At 50.3% G+C, this 17267-nt stretch overlaps 6 protein-coding genes across 6 annotated transcripts; 3 read left to right on the forward strand and 3 right to left on the reverse strand.

Moving 5' to 3' along the window:
- Window positions 1-809: 809 nt before the first annotated feature.
- N7481_010821 (OPT family oligopeptide transporter) lies at window positions 810-3204 on the forward strand (the record flags this gene model as incomplete). Its single annotated transcript, XM_057270040.1, has 2 exons — window positions 810-1241; window positions 1297-3204. The coding sequence occupies 2 exons, from the start codon at window positions 810-812 to the stop codon at window positions 3202-3204; spliced, it is 2340 nt and encodes a 779-aa protein (XP_057117214.1).
- A 412-nt stretch (window positions 3205-3616) lies between these two features.
- On the forward strand, window positions 3617-5928 carry N7481_010822 (RNA 5'-triphosphatase domain-containing protein; the record flags this gene model as incomplete). The annotated part of the gene is made up of 2 exons (XM_057270041.1): window positions 3617-4100; window positions 4163-5928. 2 exons carry the CDS (start codon window positions 3617-3619, stop codon window positions 5926-5928), a joined length of 2250 nt encoding a protein of 749 aa, XP_057117215.1.
- A 569-nt stretch (window positions 5929-6497) lies between these two features.
- N7481_010823 (40S ribosomal protein eS19) lies at window positions 6498-7487 on the forward strand (the record flags this gene model as incomplete). The annotated part of the gene is made up of 3 exons (XM_057270042.1): window positions 6498-6527; window positions 7003-7127; window positions 7193-7487. 3 exons carry the CDS (start codon window positions 6498-6500, stop codon window positions 7485-7487), a joined length of 450 nt encoding a protein of 149 aa, XP_057117216.1.
- Window positions 7488-8174: 687 nt separating this feature from the next.
- N7481_010824 (uncharacterized protein) lies at window positions 8175-8833 on the reverse strand (the record flags this gene model as incomplete). The annotated part of the gene is made up of 3 exons (XM_057270043.1): window positions 8175-8204; window positions 8257-8486; window positions 8650-8833. Coding segments are annotated over 3 exons (444 nt in total), but the record flags the coding sequence as incomplete, so codon positions are not given.
- A 571-nt stretch (window positions 8834-9404) lies between these two features.
- Window positions 9405-11327, reverse strand: N7481_010825 (CAIB/BAIF family enzyme; the record flags this gene model as incomplete). Its single annotated transcript, XM_057270044.1, has 4 exons — window positions 9405-9968; window positions 10033-10533; window positions 10590-10888; window positions 10943-11327. 4 exons carry the CDS (start codon window positions 11325-11327, stop codon window positions 9405-9407), a joined length of 1749 nt encoding a protein of 582 aa, XP_057117218.1.
- Window positions 11328-11992: 665 nt separating this feature from the next.
- N7481_010826 (putative carboxylesterase) lies at window positions 11993-14127 on the reverse strand (the record flags this gene model as incomplete). The annotated part of the gene is made up of 3 exons (XM_057270045.1): window positions 11993-13532; window positions 13585-13954; window positions 14016-14127. The coding sequence occupies 3 exons, from the start codon at window positions 14125-14127 to the stop codon at window positions 11993-11995; spliced, it is 2022 nt and encodes a 673-aa protein (XP_057117219.1).
- Window positions 14128-17267: the final 3140 nt, after the last annotated feature.

Raw genomic sequence — 17267 nt, forward strand, 5'->3', positions numbered from 1 at the left:
TGGTCGCCAGATGGCAATAAAACCGCAGTAGCCACTTGGTGCGGAAGTGATAACCTTGACTTTTGCCAAAGACGTCCAGCTTGACTAGTGTGCAATAAACTCCTAATAATTTTCACCACATAGCACTAGCAGTCATCTTAATATATACTACTAGTATCTGGTTATCTCCCATACCCTAGTAATCGTCACGATGTGATATATGTATGGACTAATATGCTCTTCGACCAATGAGAGTGCGTTATTCGGAACACTAGGTTAATTGATTCAAAGCGACAATTTTGGTATATTAAAAATATCACAAGTAGTGAATACGTGGTCCAAATATACTTCAACTGTCGCATGAGCTGTGTCATCTAGGTCAGTCTTTACAAAGCTCGGAAAACAGTTGCTGGTCCTCGGTCATCATCAAATCAAGGCTGACGCTAAGTTCGGATCGTTTCCCGAATGGGACAAGGCCGTGATAACGCCATCCACGCTACAGATGATCTTGTTGCATCCAAGCTCTCGGAGGGTGCGCCCTGTTACCACATCGTTTGATGTGATTGGTTTGGTCTTGTCGAGAGGCGTTCTAAGAACTTGGCTTCCTCCGTGGTCGCCGATTTTAGCTCGCACGCCATGACAGAAGCTGGTAAAGATACGCCGTACACACGATCAGTTTTACATTCCGAGGTTACTCCGCTTTCATTGCTGAAAATGTAGGTGCGCCCTTGCTTTGTTTTTACTTTTGCTTTGCTTTTTTTTCTCACTACCGCTTAGCCGTCTGCCCTTTCCAGCATTGCTGAGACGATCCCCGGTCGTCTATCGCAAAAATGGCTCTTCTAGGGGTGTTTCGACGACGACACCACCCAGCCCCAGCCAGCGAGTCCTCAGAACGAACAAGCGAAGAGCATGTGGATACCTCTTCTACCCCAAAAGTGACTGGCGACAATCTGCCCATTTCGGAGAAGGTGCAGGTGTCTGAGACGTTGGCGATTGAAGAAGAAAGTCACGACGATCCTGAAATCGCTGCGCTTCCTCTGCAGGTGCGACAGTTGATCAACTTGACTGATGACCCCACTCTACCTACTATCACTTTTCGCTACTTTGTTCTCGCGGTTATCTTCGTTATTCCTGGGGCCTTCCTATCCCAGTTGAGTTACTTCCGCACGACCAGTGCGAATTACTCGGTCTTCTTCGTCCAAATCGCCTGTCACTATGCCGGCCATTTCCTTGCGCGAGTACTACCGGCTTGGACAATTCGGGTTCCGGGGACAAGCTGGGGCTTTCAGTCTGAATCCTGGACCTTGGAGTATCAAGGAGCATGTGTTGGTCACGGTGACAGCAGCTTCTGGTGCAACCTACAATATGGGCTATGCTTCGATCGTCCTAGCCGAGCTATGGTACGGCAACAGAATCCAACCCGCAGTTGCAATCTTCTTCATGCTCGCGATCGTGTGGATCGGATATGCTTTCGCGGCTCTTGCGCGCCAGATTCTTCTCCCAGACCCAGAGTACATCTGGCCGCAAGCCTTGATGCAGACGACCCTGTTCGAAACATTTCGACGAACAGACACAACGTCGCGTCTTGCTCGGCGCCAGATGAAGTTCTTTTTCTTCTCTCTTCTGGGAATGACTCTCTGGCAATTTTTGCCCGAATATGTCTTTCCATTCACGTCTTCGTTGGCCTTCCTTTGCTGGGTTGCGCCTCGGAATCCCATTGCTAATTTCATCGGGTCTGGTTTGGGCGGTATGGGCTTCCTCAACCTATCCCTGGATTGGTCAAACATCAACTGGAACGGGTCCTCCATTTTGCTTACTCCCTGGTGGACACAAGTCATCCTGTTCCTTGCATTTGCCTTCAATTGTTGGGTCCTGTTACCCGCGGCGAAATGGGGAAATCTCGGATCCTTCAAGCATGGTCTCATGTCGAACAATCTGTTCATGGCAAATGGAACCCAATACCCCACAGCAAAGGTGCTCACACCAAGCTTCAACCTCAACGAGACCGCCTATCAGGAGTACGGTCCAATGTACATGGGCACTCAGAACGTGTGGTCGACATTTTTCGATTATGCAAAGCTCCCAGCGGCGATTACTTGGATCCTCACCTTCGGTTACACCCAAGTAAGCAGCAATCTCAAAAAGATTTTTGCAAACCACAAAAATGCCCAAAATGCCCAGGATGGCCAAAACGCTCAATCCACACAAGGAGAAGGAATTCACTACAAATACCATGATCGGCTCAATGTCATCCAGCGAAACTACAAGGAAATCCCAACCTGGTGGTATATTACACTCTTTTTGGTGGGATTCGTCATTCTGATCACCAGTATCGCGTGTGGATATCTTTTCATCCCCATCTGGACGATGTTTGTGGCACTGGCCAGTGCTGCGATTTTCGTGGTCCCTTTTGCCTGGCTATATGCCATTTCGAACTATCAGCTTGAGACCGGTTCCTTCAATGAGTTGATGTACGGCTACATGGTGCACACTAAAGCTGGCTCCGGCCACCAGCACCCAGTTGGTCCCTCGATCTACGGTTCTATCGCTGGAGATGCATGGTACCGGGCACAGTACATGCTTCAGGATCAGAAAATCGGCCATTATATGCACATCCCGCCGCGCGAGGTGTTCTTCTCGCAAATCTTCGGCACGTTGATGGGCGTTCCCATCAACTATGCAGTTATTCGTTGGGTCATGGACACCAAGGGCGATTTCCTGACAGGCAAAAAGAGTGACCCTCTCAACCAGTGGACTGGTCAGAAACTTGTCAGCCAGAATACGATGGGGATCCAGTACGCCGTTCTCGGACCCAAACGACTTTTCGCCGAGGCCGAGATGGCGCCACTTCCATGGTCCTTCCTCGTGGGAGCTGTCATTCCCCCGATTCTTTTCGTGTTTCATCGCTTCTTCCCGCGCCTTCGAATTGATTTGTGGAACGTTAGTATCTTCTTTGGAGGTCTAGCGATGTTCTACGGTAATGTCAGTACCGGATATACGTCGGCCATCATTGGTGCGTATATCTCGATGTACTGGGCTTATCGACGCCACTTCGAAGTGTGGAAGCGTTACAACTATCTGGTTGCAGCTGCGTTTGATGCAGGGTTCAACTTGAACATGTTGCTTATTTTCCTGTTCTTCGGGTCTGGCAAGCAGATCTCAATGCCACAGTGGTGGGGCAACAATGGGACTTCTGTCGAGCGATGTTTTGCTCTGGGTAGTTAGGGGGGCTTTGCTTGAATGAGATAGGAGAGAATATCAAATTCTCATCCTCAATCCAGTTTCCATGAGTAATCTATAGTGGCTATAGTATAAGTAGTAGCAGGATAAACAATAGCAACCCCTGTTTCCTTCTAGAAGGTCAGGTGCCTTTCGGTCTCCACCCGCAAGTCACGTTCTTTCCCCCCACGCTGAACGACCCGCCATCGTGACTGGCCGAGTCTATTGCTTTTTCTTGGTATCCTTCAACGTTGTCGATCGAGCGTCTCTCATTGGCATCACGAATAATCCAAGCAGAACCCGCGCTGCCCGCGCGTGCACATCTCCTGATCGGCCTTGGGCCGAGAGCCTCTGCCCGGAACTGGCGCCTGCCGCGATTGATTCGACTCTCGACCTGTCGACATAAAAGGCTGAAGCCATGGGGTCCGATGGCTCCTCCTCAGCCTCCAGCCTCTACGACTCCCTATCTCATACCTCCCAATCGCTTAACCGCTCCGGCATTGCGGCCTTGAGACAACTCCTGGCTGCACAACGCGCTTCCTACACATCCGTCGCAAACTACTTTTCCTCCATCTATCGCAATGACAAGCTAAATTGGAGCCAAATCGTGTTTCTTTCTACCTGTGTTGCTACCTGCGTTGCTACCATGGTAGGCTGTGGCATCGTCTCTTCTTTTATTCGACGCAAATGGTCTCCCAAAGGCCGTTCCTCGTCGTCGCAACGCTCGGCGCGGAACCCTTCCTCCACCAAATCAAACAAATCCACAAAGACCCTCACCTCGTCGGATGATGATTACGAAGATGATGACTATGATAGCAATGGGTCGCTGCGCCATGGCATGGATCCTAGCCAGGCTAAGGCGACCGAGTGGTCGGCGGAGCCTCAGCAACAAAGCTCTGATGGTAAGAGAATTCAGAGCATACCCGCGTGATCAAAAAAGAAAAATTTTCTAACACAGTCGCAGCTGCCAAAACCGATCCTGGTCTGCTTAAGAAGTTCACCGAATTCGTCTCCTACACGACCTCTAAAGCATCCTACCCGGCGATTCGAACTTTTTACAGTCCCCACCCACAACTGAGTCGCCTTCCGACCAAACCCTCGCCCCTCCCGCTCCTCGTTTTCGTTCATGGATTAGGTGGATCGCTTGCGCAATTTCACCATCTCCTTACCAGTCTTTCAAACATTGGATCTTGTTTTGGTATCGATTTACCAGGTTGTGGCTTGTCGAAGTTTGCGCCAACGGAATGGGACGCTTACACGGTGGAGGCCCTAGCCGAACTGCTGGTCGTAGCGATCGAACGGCATCGAGATCGTGAAGCTGGACAAGAGGTCATTCTCATCGGACATAGCTTGGGTTGCTCTCTATCTGCCCTGCTTGCTTCTTCCAACTCGCCCATTGGCAAGAGCCTCAAAAATCATATCATCGGCCTTATCGCAGTGTGCCCTCGAGCAACACCTCCTTCTGCGGAAGATGCCACATCATTTCGTCGACTTCTTCACATCCCCGGTGCGATCTTTGATTTGTGGCGTCGCTGGGACCGCCGTGGCGGCACACAAAGCGCCAGCGTGATGCGAATGGTGGGCAGCGATGCGGATGCGGAGACCCGAGACCTTCAAGTTCGCTATAATAAACAAAGCCGCACGCCAGTTTGGCGTCGCATGGCATGGGGGACTCTTCCTTCTTACAAGACTGGAGAGGCTGTTGGCGGTATGCCCGGCGAGAAAGTTTGGACTGGCATTCGTATGCCAATCCTGCTAGTCGCAGGCGAGGCTGACGCAGTCACGAAGCCCGCTGAAATTCAAAAGCTTTTGAAATTATTTGGCGATGCCTCGTCTCACACTAGCATCGATACTGCTGGGGGCAGCATTATCCCCGATGCATCGCAAGTTCACGATCAGATAACACCGCCGACCGATCAACGCGCTCACGATGAGGCGTATGGCATCCAGTCCAGCGAGATGGAAAAGACACTTGTGGATCAGACCTCTAGCGAACGGAAGCGACTAGTCAAGTCTGCCATCTTGCCAGCACCAGCCTCTCATGCCCTGCTCTACGACCGAGCTACCTACCGCACCCTCGCGGGAATCATTCAAGATTTCCTCTCGTCCCACATTGATAAGCGACTCGGCCTTGGCTGGCAACTCCAATACCTCAACACATCGGGGAAGTGGGATGTCAAGAACTTAGCCAAGTGGCAAAAGGTTGTTCCAGTCTCGAAGCCCATCGGCAGCACATTTGCCGCTCTGAAGATGCTTCGCGAGGTAGACGAGCAGCACAACCCGGTTTGTTTTTCTGCCCAGTATAAAGGCAAGATTTATGCGGTTATCGACATCAGCCACGAGAGCCCCGTGTACAATCCTGCAACCCTGGAAGCAGGCGGCATTCGCTATTGCAAGCAACCAACTGTTTCCAAGATCCCTCCTACTCCTGACGAGACTCGCGACTTTATTGCTCTTGTTGATCGTCTTCAGGGAGATATCGACGAGCAAACGTCTGCGGACGAAAAGGAGCACTCGGTCCGGCCGCTCGTCGGTGTGCACTGCCACTACGGGTACAACCGTACTGGCTTTTTGATCGTCTGCTACCTCATCGAGCGACTGGGGTATGGAGTTCAGGATGCGATTGATGAATTCAATCGGTGCCGGCCACCGGGCATTCGACATGGTCATTTCATTGATACGCTGTTCGTGAGGTATTGCGTGGGACTGAAGAGAGCGCCTACTTTGTAATATGAGACGCATTCTACACTGTAATATTTTTATTTTCTTCTTTCATTGAGTTTCTGAGGGAATTCATTCAGGACGGCGTTTTGGGTAGAGATGCGATGGCTTGGTTGGGTTGGGATGGGATGGAATGGGATGGGAATGGATTTCATATTGTTACTTTCGGCCATGAGACATGATTTCTTTTCTTGCAGCGATAGATGTTTTACTATTATTACATGGGAGTTGGACATTAGTTCATAATACAGTTCCCACTACACTGCTGGTATTGACCTGGCTGGAATCTACCCTAGTCTTTCATATCCAAATTACTGGCCTTGATACCTGAATATATTGTAGCCTTACCCGTAAGGCATCAAGCTATTGGCATTCAGGCACCAAAATGTTTTGTCATGTGACCGCTTAGGGTACGGCTAGCCCGAAAAGGCTAAGCGAACCCACGGCACACAGACCCCAGCCAAACGGGACGAGTTTGTGTGTCTCGAAATTTTGGACTCTTCGACTTCGACTCTGCCCACGACTTCCGCCATCTCTCATCCCTAACGCCCTCTTCGACCCCTCGACAAGTCGCCAATATGGGTGGTGTTTCCGTTCGCGATGTGGACGTAAGTGTCCTTCGATTCTCCGCCCGCTGAGAGGGCCCTGATGATCATCATCAACCCTCGATCCCACGGGGTCTGGGTCGGTGTGCGTTGTGTTATGTGGACGGGTTCTGTGTTCTCGGAGGCATCGGAAAGGAATATACTGGGCTTCGCAATTGCTGGTCTATTGGATTCGCTGGATTTGGTCAGGAAGATACTGCTGTCTGGGAACTACGTTGAAAGGTTTTGTCCACACAAATCGATCTGTTATGATCAATTTATGTGATATGCCTTTTCAACCACCCAACGGAAAAATCTTCGTTTCTGAATGCACGAATATGCACGCACGACAAGAAAGAGATGGAACTGCCTGACAACGAGAAAGAGAACCCGACATCTTCAAAACCTACGCATGCTGATCCTCATCCTCACCCGTCTCCAACACGTTTTGATACCATCGAAAGAATCACAACGCTAACAATATTCTTCTCACCTACAGGCGCAGAAGTTCATTGCTGCCTACTCTGCTTTCCTGAAGCGTCAGGGAAAGCTCCCCATCCCTGGCTGGGTTGACACTGTCAAGACCTCCGCCTCCAACGAGCTTCCTCCCCAGGACCCCGACTGGTACGACCAACCAACACCATATCTCCAGCCAGATATCGAAATTCAGAACTGACAAATTTCTAAAGGTACTACGTCCGCGCCGCTGCCGTCGCCCGCCACATCTACATGCGCAAGACCGTCGGTGTTGGCCGCCTCCGCAAGGTCCACGGTTCTACCAAGAACCGTGGTGCCCGCCCCGCTCACCACGTCGATGCCTCCGGCTCCGTTGACCGTAAGGTCATGCAGTCCCTCGAGAAGATCGGTGTCCTCGAGACCGATGAGGACAAGGGTGGTCGCCGCATCACCCAGTCTGGCCAGCGTGATCTGGACCGTATCGCCAAGACCACCGTCGATGAGGATGAGGAGTCGGATGACGAGTAAACGTTTCGCAAGGGCTTAATTGTTTCGGGGGGTCGTTTTGACCGGTGCCTCTAGTTTATACCCAAAACAAAACATCAAAAATTGGTGACAACTAGTCGCAGGTGGGAAATGAAATGATTCATCACACAAAAAATTCGGAGCCAGGTCCCGATGATTCCTTTATTAACGTTTGTTCTACAATTTTTTTTCTCTCAACTGTTATCATCCACTCCCATGACGACCAGACGGGGCTTAGCGCAGAGAGAAGATGCGGAGAGGTACTTTTTCCTTGCATGAGGAGGCTTCCATTGCGAAAGCAAGAGCGAGAGAGAGAGGACGAGACAGGGTTTCTTTTTCCTTTCATACCATGTTGATCTCCCTCGCCTCTTTGACCCGACCAACCCACGGCGTCTTTGTTCCTGTTTTCTCTCGCGGTCTCCTGGAAATAAAGAGCATGTCTGACTAAACACTTTAAAACTATTCTATCTTCCTGGCCAGCTGTAGCTTGTAGTGGCCCTCGGAATGCCAGAGTACCTAGTGAGCTCATGGTTGTGATGTAAAGACAACCATCCTCTACGGTCTGGTACTATGTAAGACTGCCCTCATGAGCAACTCTGGTAGACACATTTTCCACTGCACAATTACTGCCCAGGGAGCCTGTAGTTGGTATGGAACTATTCATTTTGAATCTATATGCAATCACATAACTTATTTCTTGCCAGACTGGGCCGAAGGGTCCTATATCAAGTCAGTATACCTCAACACAACCAATCCATAGCAATGAACATACCAAGTAAACCTGATAAAACTGCATCTTCACACCCTCACCATCCTTTTCAGAAGCAAATACCACCCGTCCAGCCCAGGGCACGTACACATCTTTCTCAGTATCAGCCTTGAGTCTGTAGTTCACGCCACCGTAGAGCATGATCTCGTTCTCGCCGCCGAAAAAGATGCGCGACGGCGTGTGTTTTCGAGATGCGACATGTGCCCAGAGACCATGGCGAAGGGGCAGGATTTCTAAGTAATATTAGCAGCTTGTCCTTGAAATATTCCGAGTCCTTTCTAGGAGCTACGGGGAATCTCCGATATAGACGTGACGAATTCATCCGAGTCGCATTAGGTACGCCGTCGCATATCCGACACAGATATATAAAGGAAACTTGAAAGATCTCAAACATACCACTCGCACCCTTCGCTTCCTTCGGGCCCATAATCAGCGTGGCATCTTCTGTGAAGCTCTGAACATATTTCTCGTGCAGGGACTCGGTATCACTGGTGCGGTAGAAGTCCTCCATGAATGCGACGAGGGCTGCACCCCGCGGGGTGCGCGGGCCGTGTCGTAGGCAATTTTGTATGACATTATTGCTTTTGACGGTAAAATTCAGATAGAAGGTGATTTAAAGTGATGGGATGATTTGGATGGATGGTATATGGAGGTTGGAAATGGGATATATGTTGCTGTTGTCCTTCACGTCCATTTCATCATGAGGGGCCGTCGGTCCGACGCGGTGGTGCCGCATCCGATCTTATCGTACTGGATACTTTTGCCCACACTCCCATACACATTGGAAGAGAAAAGGTACTGCAGATTTTTGTTGATAGAATTGTTTCATTGTAGGCTTTGGATTATATTTTCCGAATCTCCGGACGGTTGGTAGTGGTGATCAAAACCCGCTTGCTGAAGTTGAGCTTGTTCAATCGGCATATGAGAGCATACAGCTTCTGGTACTCTGCTTCTCTTCCGACGGTGCACAGCCGATTACCCGCTGGTATGTCCGGGCTTTAGCACTCGGATGCTTATTTCGGAGTACAAGTGGGCTATGCTCATCAGATGACGTCTTTAGAAACTTAATCATAATATGCAACTTGAATCTATGTACAATGCACTACCCCGTGGCTGCTCATATTTTCATCCTAATGGAAATGCAACAAAGCTTAGCACTTCTTCACATCTCCCTCTCCCTCTCCATTAACCTTAAAGTCCTCCCAGTTGGCCTTATCGGAACCATTGGGTCGACTTGCCCGAACAAACTGATTATCCACACCCTCCACAAGAGCAATGGGTTTCACAACCTCTACATCCGCATTATACGCACGCGAAAACCATTTCTCAGTCAAAGCCGGCCGCCCCGCTTCCGTCTCGGTGCCAGCCGGGGTATAAAGGTGCGGGAAACGTGTCTGCATGCCCTTGAGAACAGTAGATGAGATGCGATCCACACTGTCGCAGTGGCGTAGCTTGAAGAAATCAGCTGGCTGGGCTGCGCGCAGCTCCTCCTGTACGTCGGCAGGGTACTGGCCCACCGCGAAAAGGAGAAGATCGTAATGCATCAGCGAGGCCTTGCCGTGGTAAGAACCACCAGTCTTGGCGCGGTGGTAAAGACCGGATAGTGCGGCGATGGCGCCCATGCAGCCTGTGCCGTAATCGGAAATGGGGAAGGGTGGGACGACGGGGTGATTAAAGCCCATGAATTGTCCTTGTGCCCACGCGATACCGGTGACCTTCAAAAAAAGTTAGCGTTGAGTAACTAATTACTCGCGATTGTGTTCTGAGAAGTCAACATACACAGTCGGCGATTTGCTGCCATCCAGCGCGTCCGGCCCATTCGCCTTCATATCCGAAGCAGTTCTCATTCACGTAGACAATACCCTTTCCACGCTTCTCGGCCAGCGCGGCCATAGCCTGTGGTCCGTATCCCAATTTCTCCAGCGCACCGGGACGATATCCATCGACGATGACGTCCACGTCGTCGAGAAGTTTCTCGAATTCCTTGCGTCCGGCTTCGGTCTTCAAGTCCAGGTCGGCGGCATGCTTGCCCATGTTCCCGTCAACCTGGAAGAATGGCACATCGGACAGGTTCGAGCTGGTCACTTTCAGGACGTCTGCGCCGTACTCGGCTAGAATTCGGGTGACGGTTGGGCCAGCGATGATACGGCACATCTCCAGAACCTTGACACCCTCCAAGATCTTGGTGCTGCCGGCACGGCGGGCAGGGAATGGAGTGGGGGCGATATTCCCCGGAAGCTGAGTGACTTTCCACGCGGGCTCTTCGACGTTGAGCTTGCCCTTTTGTTCTGTTAGTATGTACCCACCAATAAGCGTGATATATTTGAACGACGTACGTGTGGGGTCTTGATAAAGTCCTCGTGCTTCAGAGCAGGCACACCGGCCTGTCGCCTCTCCTTGTTCATCTCCTCCAGTTCGGCCACGGAGTATTTCTGGACATGGCTTTCGATCTCCTTGATAACATCTTCGTAATCGGTCAAGTCAGGTCGATGACCCTCGAGTCCGATCATGTTTAATGTTGTACTGGCTTCCAAGGAACCGTGAATGTGGTAGAACTCGCCCGGGTTCTTAGTCTTGTACAGGTTAGCCGACATACGACGGTAACCATTTGATTGCGCAGCCAACAGATCCGTATCTGTAATTTATTAGCCAATTTTCTACTTCTCAGATCCTAAAGATCCACACATACTCTTGAGCTTAGACTTCACATTCGGATCCAACTTCGACAATCCATCTACCTTGGCCATGTACGCTTGGCATCCGAATGCCGTGGCACCCTCCAGGTTGACGCGGACACCACGAGGTTGTCCACCGCTTCCAAATCGCAGATCGGCCAGGGCAGCAGCCACAGAACCCTCGATACCTTTCAATGCCGCCAGGGTCTCGGTCTCCTTGAACGGAATAGGGAAGTAGATCTCATTGTGACTGGTGGAGAAAGAAACTCGATCCTTGTTGGCCAGAACCTCTGATGGTAGACTCAGGCGCTCCGACTGCTCGCACAAGTTGGAGAAAATCCGGCTAGTCTCGAGAACGGGCGAGTATGCGGCACCGTTAGAATGGCCGTTGCTTGCCATCTTTGATTTGATATTGTTTCGTTTCTGATGTCGATGATGTAATTTGATAACCCAGCCGAGTGTTCTCAGATACCCTGACTTCTCTCGTCGATTCTAATCCGCGACTTTGCGAATTGTTCAAATTTCCTCTCGAATTGAACAGTCTGCGTTTGAGCACGATTAAGGTTGCGCGGAAAGTTTGAATAGATCGGCAGTGGCGAACCCGGGAAATAGGACGAACACGAACTTCGATCGAAATCTCGTCCAAGCCCGGGGACGGCCATGAGGAGGAACTACCAGACTATATATGACGGTGATCATCGGGATCTCTCCGTCGGGTGGTAACCGTTCATCAGCCGACGGGACAATATTTTAAAAGGCGGATGAGGGAATGCTGGGACCCCGCAATTGCAGATCCGAAAAGAAGCGATCCGGCTCGGCAGTGGCAGCTTCCAGGGTTGACCCGTTGGTGATTTCGGAAGCGATAAGATCGGATGTGCCATCACGTGGACTACAATAGTATAGTGATATTAGTATGGTTGAATAATATGGTTGAATAAAATGGCCGGGCTTATTGGTGGCCTAATACTCTTTTTTTTCAAATTAAACTGGCTTCAAGTTTGGTGTTGGCTTGGTAAATTCCAAGGTTGTGGTGTGGAACTACTAACTATATACACACTAGCATACTAGGTAGACTCATAGTATGTCAGAGGTAACTGCAGAGCCTCACATTGCTCCCTTTCATCCAAATCCACCATTTTAGAGGGAAACTGCAGACGATGCAGTCGATAGTCTCCATGTCTAAATGGCATCCATTCCCCCGCCAACTCAATCTGTCGAGTAGTATTGACATATCCTCTCGCCTCAAGAAATCCCAAATCCGGAGTCGGCCGACCAGTCCGAGCAAAGCTTGTCCACAGATCTAGTACATACTGCTCAAATGGAAGATCGAATTGATCACGCAGGGGACGTCCCTGCCTCAAAAGGTTGCCAAAGACATAGTACAACTCTCCCGAATGACACTTGAAGTATTCCTGACTTGGGTCGCCGTGGGGGTACCGAGATGTGATGGGTGCCTCGCATACTGGCGCGTTGGGGGACCAATCTGGCATTTGATATGATCGATTAAATTCATAGAAAAACACCTCTGGAAAGATTCCATTTTCGAAACCGCTATATCCAGTGGCTTGATCAACGCAGCGGAATATGCCATCCGTGGCGATGTGGGCCGTGGTGTTGAAAATGTCGAGCGTTTTGTTCGAAGTGGAAGGGACTGGAAATAGTTCTGAGTCACTGAGAACGGTTGACGGAATCCCGTAACTATTCAAGAATGTTTGAATGGTCTCATTCGCCGTGGGGTACCCAATCATCGCAGCTCCGTCATCTCTCATCGTGCCGATCATGAGAGGCACATTTGCCGTTGCCTCGGGATGTGTCAGATCTAATTGCGAAGTCTCAAGATATTTCCCATCCACAACGAGATATCTTGCTACTGCATCAAGACCCGCAATGGTGGCTGCAGGAAGCGCTCTCAGACATTCAACCGGTGAATCAACATTCGTACAGTTCGTCAGGGTCAATATGTCCTTCCCCACAGCCTCCATCTCCTCCGCAATTGTGTAGTACTTGGAATACGTCGTCCCATACCCCAGACCACCAAGGTTACTTTGCATAATCGCGCCGGCAAATTTGCCCCGAGCTCGAGGAGATGCGAGTAAAGCCCTTACGGACCCAGCCCCGGCCGACTGACCAAATATAGTGATTCGGTCAGGATCGCCTCCGAAGTCCCGAATATTCTTGCGAACCCACTCGAGAGCAGTGATTTGGTCTGCAAGACCATAGTTGCCGTTTGTTTCTCCGTCATCCAGAGCCAGGAATCCAAGTGTGCCCAGTCGGTAGTTGATAGTCACCACCACGACATCACCTCTTGATGCGAGGTTACTTCCATCCATTAGGGTATCACTGCCTGATCCACTTGTGAAGGCGCCACCATGTATCCAGAACATGACTGGTTTGAGTTTCTTCTTCGGGGAGTGTTCAGAACGGGGCAGATAGGGTGTCCAGACGTTGAGGAAGAAGCAGTCTTCCGATTCCAGACAAGTAGACCCGTAGTTCAAAGCGGAGACCATGGTATTTGCTCCTTTGTGCAATTTCGAATACTTCCATCTTTTCGTGGGATCTGCATATCGGATACCGAGGAAGCGGAAACTCAAGTGATCGCGGAATCTAAGTCTGTTAACACTTTTTTAGAGTGTTTGATGCAAGAAGGTTCACATACCCAGTGATGTACTCGTTATTCGAGCGAACAGCAATCTGCCACGACGGATTGACATCTTGAAAGGTAAGGGTAGAGTAGGGGGCAGTCTGGGTGCAGAGAACTGGTAAATTCTCGTCGGAGGAAGCTTTCTTCACTTTGCCGTTGACGTCTATTGTTGACGGTGTGCCGTGTGCGGAGGCAATCCAATATCGCTGGCTCTTCTTTTTATCTTTCTGATAGACTAGATACTTTAGATCGTTTTCAATATCAGAGAATCCTGCTTTAATGGACCAAAGTCTCTCTCCGAGGCTCTGGCAACTTTGGATTGCCTTTTTCAGGGGCATCGGGTCCAGAAGCAAGACGCCCGACCCGGCCCATGGGCTTTCATTTTCTAGCCATGAAGGTTAGTCATTGAATGTTCATAGTCTAGGTAGGTACTGGTAGAATTCAACCTTGTAAGTCATTTTGAATAAGAATTGAAAGATCAGAATTCAGCGAACCTGGGCTGATCACCGCTCTAGTGGTCACCAGTAGATAAGTGAGAGAGAAGAACTTGAGTAACATTTCCAGCTACAACATCGAGATATCTCCGAGTCGCAAATCGGATCCACATCCTACCTTCATCTTATGAAGTATCCCTGAGGACATTCCCTCTACCAATTTAGGCACGGCATCCCCGCGCCGGGAAAATGCGACCATCTAAATAGCCAGACGATCCATTCACCCGGTCCAATAGATCGAAATAGATTGAATTTCTAGAACGAAGCTTAACCATACTTAATACTGGAAAGGCTTTTTGTCCGGGGAATATTCGCCTTGAGCCGGAGAGATTGGAGGTAGAAGTTGAAGTGGCTGGGAGTGAGATGCGCCTGCAGGCTGCCTGAGAGTGACTCAGACGCAAAGCATTGTCAACAACTACAAACAGGCAAAATTCAATTCCTTTTTTCAAAGAAGCACGATGTCATCGCAAACCAACAAATTCCACAAAATCAACTCCACCTCCACCTCCTCCACCCCCGCCCCCAGCTTCCAGCTCCAAGCTATCTTCCTTCACTTCGCGGATTCGAACAGTCTCACCAGAGACGCACTTTCCAGTAGCGATGGGAGGGACCCGGAAGCCAGTGCCGGAGGGGGTCTATCTCTTCTACGGACCCCTCCTCGACCCGTACATGCTAGTGGAAATCCTAGAACTAGATACCACGCCCGAGCTCCGCCCTACGTATCTAGAAGGCTTTCGATGCAAGATATGGAGGGGGACAATACCCCGCTTTACTACCCTCTTCCGAAGGTGAGAGAGTTGAGGGTGCTGCGTATCGAGTGCGGAGCCAGGGTGATGCGGAAAAATTGGCGCAGTATGAGACTCGTTCCTACCTGGCCAGTCCTTGTGAAATCAAGTATTTAGATGGTCAATCTCCGAGGTAAGAGGAAGGGTTTTTTTTTTCGTTTTTGTGGGGAATGAAAGGGAGCTTAGTGAGGGTTCTTTTGATTTGCGGGGTTAGTTGAGGAAGTTGGGAGGTTGGAGGCGTTGAATCAATTGGACGCTAGGAAGACGAATGGCGCTGTTGGGGTCGGAGTTGAGGGGGGGACTAGTTACTAGCTGCTAGCTGCTAGCTGCTAGCTGGCCAAGCTGTGCTGGATGAAGTGATTCGAATTAGATGGAAGTATATCACGAAACTTCCATGCGAGACTAGGCCTAGTTTCGGTCGGGTATCTTGCTTCAGGTACAAGTGACTTGCGATCGATGGAGACAGGCCCCTGCGTCTGCGTCCGGTATCGCAGCAGCCTTGTGACCGATTTCTGATGGCAGTGGCTGATGACGGTTGTCGAGGATCAAGTTTGTAAGTATTCCATGTGTTAGTACCTCGTGGTCGGATTTATTGCATGAAAATGGCGATTCTTGTGCACTGTCCCTATGCACAATGTGTGGTGACGGTCTATCAATTTGATCTTGCAGACATCGGTAACTAATTACCATACGTCAATTGCAAATCTCCATTCTTGCACATTTCCTTTCACTTCCTTGTGTGGAGACCTATACCCCTCCCATTCCTATCTTAATCACAGTGCGTTGATGCGGGGCAACTCTACGCAACGCCCTCCCCGAGGCCCGAACATGTCGCAAAGCCACCGCGCAATCCAGATTTCGCCCGAGACGACAGGGGAGATACTTGAATAACCAAGGCAGGAGCAACCCTCTCTGTGGGATTGTGGATATTGAAATACGGGCTAGCTAACCCCACCTAACAACAATTCATCGATGGTGAGGCGGGCCAAGAGGCATCGTCATCATTCAAACAAAGCCGAGAAACCAGCTGCTATTTTTTTGCGAGTGGCTACGCTGTCTTACTATGGAGTCGTGGGCAGTCGATGCAATTGGGACACGAATCGAGGGGTTTCATATGCGACGGGGGGGGCCCAATCGTAGAAATGGCGCGGTGGTGGCCCGGCATACCCTCGGAAGTCAGGATTTGGTTCACCGAGCAACATGCCGGAATTGAGGAGAGTGTACCCGTACTACTCATAGAGTACGAGTAACTATAGGAGAGTGGGTATAGGTATAGCTGCACTCCGGAGAAGGCAACGCAAGACTGCGCGGCGTATTGCGCGGGGTGGCTGATCAACCTAAATGCGGCGAACCAGGCACGAAAGAAGGATGGAATTCGCAAGCGCATGGCGCGAGTAATAGGCTGTGTAGCCCCCGCGTGCGTGCATTAAACATGTACATGTACATGTACCGATACCTCCGCTGAGCGTGAACGTAAACTGCAAGTACTCTCCACACGTAGTACGGAGTACAGAGTCGGAGTACCCTTGGGCCCTAAAGGCCTCCACCCCTGATTTGACGTCAGTGCGCGAGTCCAGAATCAATCAGGAGACCCACTCGAGAGTTGCGGCGCGCACAGAGGGGCATTTTGAGGGGGCATTTTTCAGAGATGAAATCATGAAGACTTCAGTGGGGTGGGGGGGAAGAGAAGCGAAAAAGTTAGCGATGAGTCTTTTTCTTGAGTTCCGTTGTACTCCGTGCTAGAGGAAGAGAAGGTGGCACCTGAATGCGTTGTGTAGAAGATCACAGGTATGCCATGGCGGCTCTGATTGGACAGGGCTGCACGTGCCGAAAGGGTGTCTTATCAGTACTCTACAGAAGAGTCCCATAGTAGCCAGGGACCACGGTTATAGGGTGTCCTTGGGTACCCTAGGACCCATGCCTATCTACGCTGTTTAGGGCTGCGCCCTGTGCACCTGCACATCTTCGATCGCTGAGTGGAGGAGGAGGCCCAGTGGGATTCCTGGGATTCCATTCCCTGTTCCGTTCCCTGATTCTCACAGGGATGTACTAGTATACTCTACTTTGAGGTATGCTACTAGATAAAGAGAATACTCCTGTCCAGTATTAGAGTTAGAGTGCTAATTAGGGTACTATTATATGGTACTCTAATAGTCATACTACGAGTAGATATAGCCATACGAGATATAGATATAGTCTATATCGTACATACTCCGTAGTGTATACTCTAATGTATACACCATACTACAGTATAAAATGGACCCGGAAGTGCCCGGCCCCAATCATCCGCCCGAGTGTCCGCACGCCCGCACGAGCAAGGCCCACTTCCTCTCACTGGCTTTCGGCTTTGGCTTTGGCTTTGGCTTTGGCTTTGGCCTACAGTACGACCGGATGGAGTACACTGGGTACTTCACTATGG

This window comes from Penicillium waksmanii, assembly GCF_028829765.1.
Source record: "Penicillium waksmanii strain IBT 27052 chromosome Unknown utg000009l:1.0-4314994.0:1.0-4318279.0, whole genome shotgun sequence".
NCBI classification, from domain to species: Eukaryota; Fungi; Ascomycota; class Eurotiomycetes; order Eurotiales; family Aspergillaceae; genus Penicillium; species Penicillium waksmanii.